At 41.0% G+C, this 9,785-nt stretch overlaps 1 protein-coding gene across 4 annotated transcripts; it reads right to left on the bottom strand.

Annotated features, from left to right (window-relative positions):
- Positions 1-304: 304 nt before the first annotated feature.
- si:ch211-13c6.2 (uncharacterized protein LOC100000125 homolog) lies at positions 305-9,742 on the bottom strand. 4 transcript variants are annotated; one of them, XM_031585766.2, is made up of 14 exons: positions 9,628-9,742; positions 9,047-9,118; positions 8,811-8,879; positions 6,943-6,967; positions 4,336-4,401; positions 4,089-4,237; positions 3,304-3,420; positions 3,182-3,218; positions 1,944-3,075; positions 1,744-1,801; positions 1,546-1,644; positions 1,321-1,422; positions 881-1,133; positions 305-659 (listed from the first exon to the last, which is right to left on the bottom strand). In XM_031585766.2, the coding sequence occupies exons 2-14, from the start codon at positions 9,107-9,109 to the stop codon at positions 454-456; spliced, it is 2,376 nt and encodes a 791-aa protein (XP_031441626.1). In that variant the 5' UTR covers positions 9,110-9,118; positions 9,628-9,742; the 3' UTR covers positions 305-453. The 4 variants fall into 4 exon arrangements, with proteins under 4 accessions (XP_031441626.1, XP_012673761.1, XP_031441627.1 ...); XM_012818307.3 differs by lacking the exon at positions 9,628-9,742 and adding an exon at positions 9,349-9,578; XM_031585767.2 differs by lacking the exon at positions 9,628-9,742 and adding an exon at positions 9,349-9,578 and having other exon boundaries at positions 1,546-1,641.
- Positions 9,743-9,785: the final 43 nt, after the last annotated feature.

Genomic DNA, 9,785 nt, shown 5'->3' with positions numbered 1-9,785 from the left:
ATTTGTATCTGCTCCATTACTTTGAACCAGTTATTCAGGGGGCTTTTAAAATTTCATCCTGAACTCGAACATACTCTGACCTTTTTTGATGATAACAGTTGCTACCATCTCAATTTCCTGGTTGGTTTTCATGAACTTATAAGCACAATTTGTCTTTTTTCACTGCTGTGACAACCAATTCAAGAGAGATCTGCCTTAGCCAGTCTTTGATGTTATTCCACACTACGTGAGACCAAATTAATCATTTCCATAGGTTTAAAAAAGTTGCAAGCTTGTCTGTCAAATTAAGAGAAACTTCAGACAATTGACTGATGAAATCTTAGCCATCAAATGTGGTTTAATGTGGTTGCAAGAAATGTGCAGTTAACCATACAGTATTGTGTGCAACCACCAACTGAAAAAGTATTTATCCGTTAAAAAAATAATAAAAAACAATTAGACACAGAAACACTCTCATTTGTGAGCCACAAGCTGAAGAAGCGTAGAGGCGATTTTGTCAAGGCTGGAGGGAGGGTTTCTTCTGTCCTCTTCATAGCGGGTCCGGACAGAGTGAGGGCGAAAGTCACGGGGGTCCTCCTCAGGTGGATTGTCATAATAGGACCGCCGTGAACCTTCACTGAGCCTAAACGAGCTGTCTTGCGGAGATGACTGATATCCCCCTTCAAAACAGATCAGACAACATGAGTCATTCTCCAAAAGGTCCACAAAGTCCACGTTCATAATAAAAATTCATTAATAATCTGATTCCCCAAATTCACATCATCCAGACCATTCTGGCCTGTGATTATGAACTAAAACACAAGACCACTACAGTTTCACATACATTAAAAACATACAACTCACTGAAAACACTGCTTTATCTCTGTGAACATCAGTTTACCTCTGTGAAAGTCGTCTCGTGAGTAGTCAAATATCTCAGCAGGCCTAGAAGGTTCTCCTCTTGAACGGGGCCGTTCCCGTTCATGGGACCTTCTATCATAACGTTCTGGGGAGACTTGGCGGAAGTCTTCATGAGCATGTCCCACAGCTGGCATTTCTCTCACATGGCGGCTATATTCATTAGTCGGTGGCCGTTCCTGAATCTCCCTCCTTGGCTGGCCGTAATCTACGGAATCCATTGGGGGAGCCTGATCCTGGATTGCATTACAAAAGGAAAACACAAGTAAACCCCAGCATTCTATAGATCAACACCTCACACATCTTACCCATGGCAGAGCTGTAATCAGCAAAACATGTGTACATTAGCTGGGAAATGGCCATAAATGTTTACACCTGACAAAGGGTCTAAGAATGCACACACACATGGAGTACAATACTGACCCCTCTCCTATCTGATTTATTAGCCTGAAACTCCTTCAGCAGCGAACAAAGTTTATTCTTCAGAAAATTGGCTTCTTCCACACTTTCAATCTGGACATCTTTCTGAAAATAAGGAAGTAAATGTAAAAGTGGTTAATATTGAAATAATAATTAAAAAAAAAGACAATTTTTTACATGAGACATGACAGTTATACATGCGTTCAACATGACATTTTGTAGACTTACAAGGACATCCATAACATTCCCAGGATCTTGTTCAACTTCTCCGCGCTCCCTGTAATGCTCCCTGTAATCCTCCCTCGACGTCACACTTTCAGGACGCTTCTTAATATTAACAAGAACAAAATAGCATAGGTTCTGAATGTTCACAATTTTGTGTTATGAACCAATATACAAAGTCAATACATGTGTATATAAATTTACCTGAACTTTCAAAGGTGGATTCCGAACAATTCTCTCAGAAACAGCTTGTGCAATTTGACTAGAGAGATGAAAAGGTAATAAAAACAAACTTAACCCGGCAATGCAAAGATGTTATAGTCTACCCCAAGTCTGATAATAATACAGTGAAATGCTATCATGCATTGAGTTACAAAATACAATTTACACAACTCAAGTCTTACTATTTTTGCAGCAGTTCTCTCTCAGCTTCTGTGCAATTGGAGAACCTGCTCTTCCTCTTTTTGGTAGGTATCGCCTCCTGGTGTGTAGCTCCTTGATGCTGGGGGAAATCTGGATAGGGCCTCCTCTTCGTCTCATTAGCCCGTGGTGGTGGTCCTCTTACTCCTACCCAGTCTCTCTCTATTCCAGATTGAGGCATCCCACTATCATACCTGGCTTCATCACCCCTATTCCTCTCCTTTGTGTCAGAGCCTGTGAAAATCCTCTCTCTCCGGTCATCTTCACCGCTGTGATGCGGTTGAAAACCACGTTCAGAGTACTGCTCACTGTCAGCACGACCTTGGAAACGACGATCTGTGTCTACTTTTGGGTGCCAATCAGGAGAATCAACTTCTGCGTAGGAACGACTGTATGGATCCTTTTTGAGGTGTTCCTTGACACGTCTGTCATAGGCACCCTCTTCATGATAGGCCTGCTCATAGACCTCAGTGTGGGCAGGCTGATGACGGTCAACCTGGGTATACGAATGTCCACTGGGGTCTCTCTCAGAGTACAGCCGACCACCAAGACTGTCAGCAGGGTGCTGGCTAGCAGTCTTTTCTTCCTGGTACGCCCGGGTATGAGGGTCCTCATAGTGACGGTGAGGATGGTCCCTGTCTGGGTAGGGTATATCAGAGTGGTGATCATCTCCGTAGGGACGTTGATGGTGCACCTCTTCTGGGTAGGGTATATCAGAATGGTCATCCACTGGTTCTTGCCCTGCTCGAGGATCTTCATAGAAAGATGGCTCATAGCGGTCACCGTCGTGCCTTGGAGGCTCATCCGTTAAGGGCCTTCTACGGATGCCATCTTCTGAGTAAGACTCCTCATGGCGGGTATCTTTGGGATACCGTTGCCCATAGTCACCACCCTCGGGGAAAGAAGCTCTAAAATGGTCATCTTCGTAGTTACGTTGAACGGAAGCATCTTCAGGATAACCATCATCGCTTCCATAAGTTCTTGCTGGATAATAACCATCGTCAACATGTTTTCCTTGGTAATGAGGGTCTTCTGGGAAGCCCTGTGGTGAGATGCCCATGTGCTGTCTCTGGTTTGGTAATCTGGGATTTGGGGGTGCTTTAGCTCTCTGAGGACCTAACACACAATACAAATATATCAGGTGAAAGGACTACTTCACACAAACAGTAACAGCATTAACAGGTAAAGTACACGATGCATTCAAATATATAAGTGTTCTCACCATTCGATCTGGAATTTCTTTGTCTGCGAGGCAATTCCTAAAATTTCAAAACATTCTTATTACAATTTGGGAATGTAATCCCTAATGAGTATGGAAGTGTGCATGTTGATATGTTAACCTACCGCAGGTTTTCCACGGCCTTCTTGTCTCTCTACAACTTCTGCTTTGGCCCTTACCATCTTTCCCTGCTGGTTGATAGAATACTTGTTCCAAGTTACCAAATCAGGCCTTTGCAATTCCTTGGGTAAGAAAGTTGGGATATACATGTAAGCAGTGGCACAAGAACAGACAGATCAGATCACAAGAGGAGTTACAAGTGGGGACTGCATTATTCCACCTAGGAGAAGTCTGCCTCTTCTTTAATAGCCACACAAGAATGGAACCGTATTCCAACACATATCCGAAAACCCAACACATAGGCCTAGAAGTTTAGTTCTCATTTAAGACAGGGGTTTATCAATTGTAAAATCTATCAGCACTTGGGGAAAAAAAAAAAACCTTCCTTTAGCCATTTTGGCTAACTCTGTCATATTTACAGTAATGTTCATTAATGTGCACTGTCCCTATTAAATAAATAAATAAATAAATAAATAAATAAATAAATAAAAGAAAAATAGACAGATCAAACACAATATAATTAGATCACACCGTAGCCACAGTGACCTCTAAATCCAGGGAAAGGCTCCCTTTCAATGTCCAAACATTTGAGAGGACTTACCATACAAGTACTAATTATCACACACACACACATATATATATATTACACATATATATATATATATTACACACACACACACACACACACACACACACATACATATATACACATACATATATACTGTACATACATACATACATACATACATACATACATACATACATACATACATACTCCAAAAATTCTCACCAGAAACTTCTGCCGGTGCTTTCGCCCCACCACATGGCTGGCCATTGCAGGCAAGTCTGCCTCTAAATTACACAGCTTGCACTTGTATTTTAGCCGTATTTCGCCATTACCAAGTGTTTGTGCTTCCATCTGCTCTAGATAGCTCAAACCTGTAAGGCAAGTGAAGCAATGCTACATCAGACAGCCTGTCAACCAAAATAAGGTAAGCAGTGAGTATGCAAGTCTGAATCAGTAGGTCAAACTTTACCAATGATTGGCTCATCAAGTTTCAGGTAGTCCAAGTAATCCACGAAGCTCTCCCAAACTGGAATTTCTGCGAGATCCAGACAACAACTTAGTCAAGTGGAAAAATATAGACTATCAAGCACATCCTATGAATGAACAGAACCAATTTATAATTTCCCAAATATATTCACGTTTTAGTCTCTCCCTAGAATTATCAAACATATAACATTTACATTTAGTCATTTAGCAGACGCTTTTATCCAAAGCGACTTACAATGTATACACATTTTATATTTACACTGATGGCACACTGCACATCAGGAGCAATTAGGGGTTCAGTGTCTTGCTCAAGGACGCTTCGACAGGGAATCGAACTAGCAACCTTTTGATTACTAACCGACTTCTCTACCTCCTGTACGACTGTCGCACATCACACACATGTATTAGTTGCCGATAATACAATACTTCTTTCTGGTTGTCCTCTTGCTGGTCAAGCTGGTTTTACAGTTCCTATCTAGTTACCAACATCATATGCCTGATATTGTTGAAAAAGTTTCAAGGCTTTGACAAAATCAGAGGCCCTCACGTAATCAAAAGGCTGCTTAGAAGGTGATTGTAAAAGGTACGATTTCTTAAATAACTGTAAAATGTACACTACAGCACATCAAGATAACCTTGGTTGTGGATTTTCTGGTGCTTAGTCCAATAGGAAATGACATGATGGGACATGTTAACCCCTAGCTTGGAGAGTTATGTTATTGCTGGATCACAGGTTTAAGTCTTCTGACTGTCTTCCTTCTCATTTCCGGGACGGACACAACAGGATTGTCATTGAATTCCCTTAGGTGGCAGTCCAATAATGGATGGTCCAAAAACAGCTGTAAAAAAAAAATGCCAATACAACCCAATGCTTCCTGATGTTAAGGCCCAGTCGGGGCTGAAAAGGGAGCGTTGCCCTCATTGTCAGAGCCAAAAAGAGCCCTGTTCAACAGGACACCTGTTTTACGCGAATGCAACCACAGCTTGGGAAAAGAAAGCAGTGGTTTACATGGAATTGAGCTTCTCACCCAATGAAATTCATATATTGACCATGGTAGCAACTTCAGCCTCATGGTAGTAAAGTCAGCCACAACCTTCAGAATGTGATATGTTGTTTTCCACACATTTCCATTATGGTTATTGATTCACCTTGGAGCTCTTTCCTTGCGATAGAGGGTTTTCTTTAAAAAAAATTTGACTTGGTCTTGAGAGGACTTGAGTTGAGAAATAAAGCCCTTCACTGTACTTCGCACTGGTCTTGTCTGTGTGCATTGCTGATATTCAAATCTTTACATACAGGCACAAAAATGTGCTCTCTATGCTCCCATCTCATTCAGGAAAACAACGCTGATTGGTCTATTCTGGTTCCACATAACAAATACTTCCAATTTCCTGACAGGATGCTTAAAGATGAATATTTCTAATAATTATGAGTTTTACTTACGGTATTCTCACAAGCAACACATTAGTGTTGTCCTGGTTTTCAATGCTGATCCCTATGTGTGGTCTGGCTAGACATAGTAGGCAACACTTGTGTGACCATCACAGTCCAAGCTTTTTGGGAATGTTTGCCAATATATAGCTTTTCTGCCCAGCCAGGTCTCCTTCAGTTTTCTTGCATTTGAGGATATTAACACTCAGTTCTTGTTCCTACATTTGCTTGTTTCATGTACTGTCAAACAACAAACAGCTAGAAAGTTGAATCAGTTTGAGGCCGAACTTCTGTTTATTCGACTGCTCAAGAAGAGAGTACAGAGTGAAAAGATGAAAGGTTGCAACTTGTTGCAAGTTCCCTGTATCTGCATTGGGCATCGCGAGGAAAAAAGATCAAGCGATAGTGGGTATACTGGCTTGTTGGCAGAACTACATTCAACAGTAGTTCCACCAGAACAAGCAAAGCAAAGACCCCAATACATTTTGTGGGAGTGTATATAATGATGGTCAAGGCATGATTATAGCAGGTGTTGAATGTTTCATTCAAGTGGGTGGGCTGTCAGTAAACACAGGTCAAAATCCCACCAAATGTCTTCATCACATGAGCAATGTGCAGAAGGAGGAGAAGACCTCTGTCAGGCATGTGTTCCAAACCTAATCGTTACTTACATGTTACTGTGGAAAAAAGTGATGGCATGGCTTGGCTTGTCCATCCAATGCCTTCCATGCATGTACTTTAAGGCAGAAGAAAATGAGGACCCAGAGGAAACCGACAAAGCACAGTGGTGGACCTGAAGGGATATGAACCCAAATCTTTTCTTCCTTTCTTCCTTGGAGAGTGACAGTGCTGTCCACAGCACAGAGGGATTTTGCACCAAGTTCACTGCCTCAGGCGCCAGACGTTGGTGTCATTTTGATTTGAGGTTTTCCAGTTGCTCCCACCCCCGATACTAGAATGTACTAGACTTGCCATTTTGAGAAATATTTCCATTGCCATCTTGACACAATCAGTGCAATAGGGCACATAAATATATTTTCAACTTACCTTAGAATAAATACATTTTCCAGTCGATATTGAATGACTGCAGATTAAGTGAGTGTAAATTACAGAACTAAAAGAAAAAAGCCAACCATGTTGGCAAGTTTTACTACTTACCAACAGGACTCATGGTCTCCACTTTCTATTCCATCAAGATAGAGGGGAAAATATTCATCAATTAGTCATTTCATAAAACATTATCCAGAAATTGTCTCAAAGGGCTTATCCTAAAAGTTGATCTCATGGAACTCTGATGCTACAAAGCAACATAAGGCTTTATCTATAAACACAGAAATGTAATGCTTAATTGGTGAACTAATTACACAATACCTATACCCAATGTTTTTAGAAGTCAAATATTTCTCTGAAATTCCTTATCACAGAATCTTTACTTAAATTTTAATGTACCAGACCATTACAACAATCAACTACCATACCCTGCCTCCAACTAGTCACAGGGGTAACCATGATTGTCTCTTACGCTTCCCATCACTGAGATGTTAAATGGCGTGAGAGCAATTCTGGTCAATGACTGAGCATCTCTTTCCATAGATGCACAGTCTGGAATGTCGGAGTTTCTTGTGAATTTTCAGACAGGATCTTCGCATACATGCAAGTCCAGAAAATGTGGCAACCCATGTTCAGAGCAATGCAGAAGATCTCTCAAAGCAGTCGGGGAAAAAAGAAAATATATATATTCTTCTCCATGTCCCAACAGATCAAACCTGAAACTAGAACCAAAGCAGACCTTGCAAACCTGGACCTTGACGAGTAGTTATGTGCGAAAGGCAAGGTTAAAGAGCTGAGACTCCATCCCAAAGACTCAATATTCCTGATGGCAACAAAGCCAGTCACCAGGGCTTTCACCATCCAAAGAACAAATCCAATTCCCAGGGTAGGTTTTACAGTGATAATCTAGTAAGTGTCATGCATTGCAGAAGCATCATGGACCCTGGACTGGAGATGAAGTGTAGGGAGTTGAGTGCAATAAATCCAAGCGGGTTTGGGAGTTGGAGACCACCCCAGGAAGAGTGCTAGTGTAAAATCTAGCAGTCTTGGGCTCATCTGATCATCCTCATTTTGTTGGCCTGACCGAAGGAGTCAAAAACACCAAGAGGCACTTGGTGCACCAGTTGTCCATCAAGCACAGAATTATGTTTCGCTGCTTTCGTCTGCCTTTTTGGGGGTACGCGCTGTATACTTGCAGGACACAAGCATTGTACATTTATTAGGAATTTAGAAATCAGTTTCACTTTTATGAGACGGGCTACATTTAGCGAGCAAAATAGATGTATGTAGGAAGGCACAAGGCTACCAGCTCTCACACTGAAAATGAGATATGGTCAACCTGAGCTTTCAACCATCCAAGAAAGCAATGAAAACTTGGATCAAACTCATAAATGAGAATAACATTAAGTTGGCAGCCCTGGTAAGGTGGATCAGAGTCCATGTTCAAGAATAAATTACCACTACCACAGTGGGATCTGAGAGATGAATTCCACCACCTTGACAACTACTTTTCCACTCTGACAGATCCTAAATATGTCCTCCATGCATACAACCCCAGCACATCATGGGTTTCTTGAAAAAAGATTGAAACGTATCTTCATTACATTCTCCCATTAAGTAAATCTGATTGATCATTCCAAAATGATGTAGTCATTAAGCAGAGATTAATGGCAGAACAGACTTGAGCAAGTCATCTCTAAGCTTAATCTTGAAAGTGAAATGATAGGACATCTTAATTCTCAGGCTTAGGTCAGTAGTAGTAGTAGTAGTAGTAGCTTTATTGTCAAGACATACAAAGGAATCGATAGGACGTTTCCCGCTCTCCCACGATGAAACATATAAAGTGCACAGGCACAACAGATAAGACAAGACATTTCCTGGTTAGATCTTGAAGATTCGAATTCAAGCATAAAAACTTCTTGCAATAGATCCATATGTAACAAGCTTTATTTTAAGCAAATCAATTCACAACCTACCTTCAAATGCTGACTTGTAGTCAGGTGAATTCTGTATTGGGTGTCACCCCTGATACTTTTGTTGCAAAACTGAAAGAGAGTTAAACCTTTGTTATTACAAAAATTGTACAACATAACTGAGACGCGGGCAGGCACCAATTGAAATTTGCCTTGCAGACAAAACTGCGTTGGTTTTATAAGCCCCTAACATTTGCTATAACATCTGCAGGCCATTTTAACGTCTTGATTGCACTCACTCCGCATTGAATGAAATCATCGACAGAGCCATCATCATATTCAGTTGTTATTATGTCAGCCATTTTCTCCGCCTGCAAGTAAAGAATCCAACGTTATCTTGCAAGCCACAATGAGATGACGCTACAGTTCCACACAACATTTTGCATAAAACGAATCTATAATTCCCCCCCATCATAAAACTACGTTAAAACATCGCCATATCCACTGTATTCCATATGCAGGAATACATGTAAAGTTAGCGTTAGCGTCCTAGCCTGCAAGCTAGCCAACGAGCTAATTGCCAAACAAAATTCGATTTTACCTCTGGTGATCTGCCAAAACAAAAACAGCAAAGGTACTCTAATAATACTCCACCAAACACAAAAAACTGACAACTAGCGTTGCACTATTTAACGTTTTAGCTACCAATACGGTTGTTGATTTCCTGCTGTTGTCGTTAGTCTAGTCTCGCAGGTCTGCTTAAAGGGTTTGAGAGCGAAATCTGAGTGTAGTCGTTAGGGACCACTACTGGTCTGGAGGCAAGCATGAACTTCTTGCGATAACAAAAAAAACTTCTAGCTTGACAAATTCAAATTCTTACTTTTCTAACTGTGTAGACTTAATTATTTTTGTGCGACAATGATTGATCTAAGCCCACGTATAACACGTATATCAACTTCTTCATTAATTGAAGGATGCCTGAGCGTCTCACCAAACGTTGCAACTCAATACATAGTCTGTAGGAGGCGATAATGTACT

The sequence above is a fragment of the Clupea harengus genome, chromosome 19, assembly GCF_900700415.2.
Source record: "Clupea harengus chromosome 19, Ch_v2.0.2, whole genome shotgun sequence".
In the NCBI taxonomy this organism is placed as follows: Eukaryota; Metazoa; Chordata; class Actinopteri; order Clupeiformes; family Clupeidae; genus Clupea; species Clupea harengus.
This window is presented reverse-complemented; position numbering and strand designations above follow the sequence as displayed.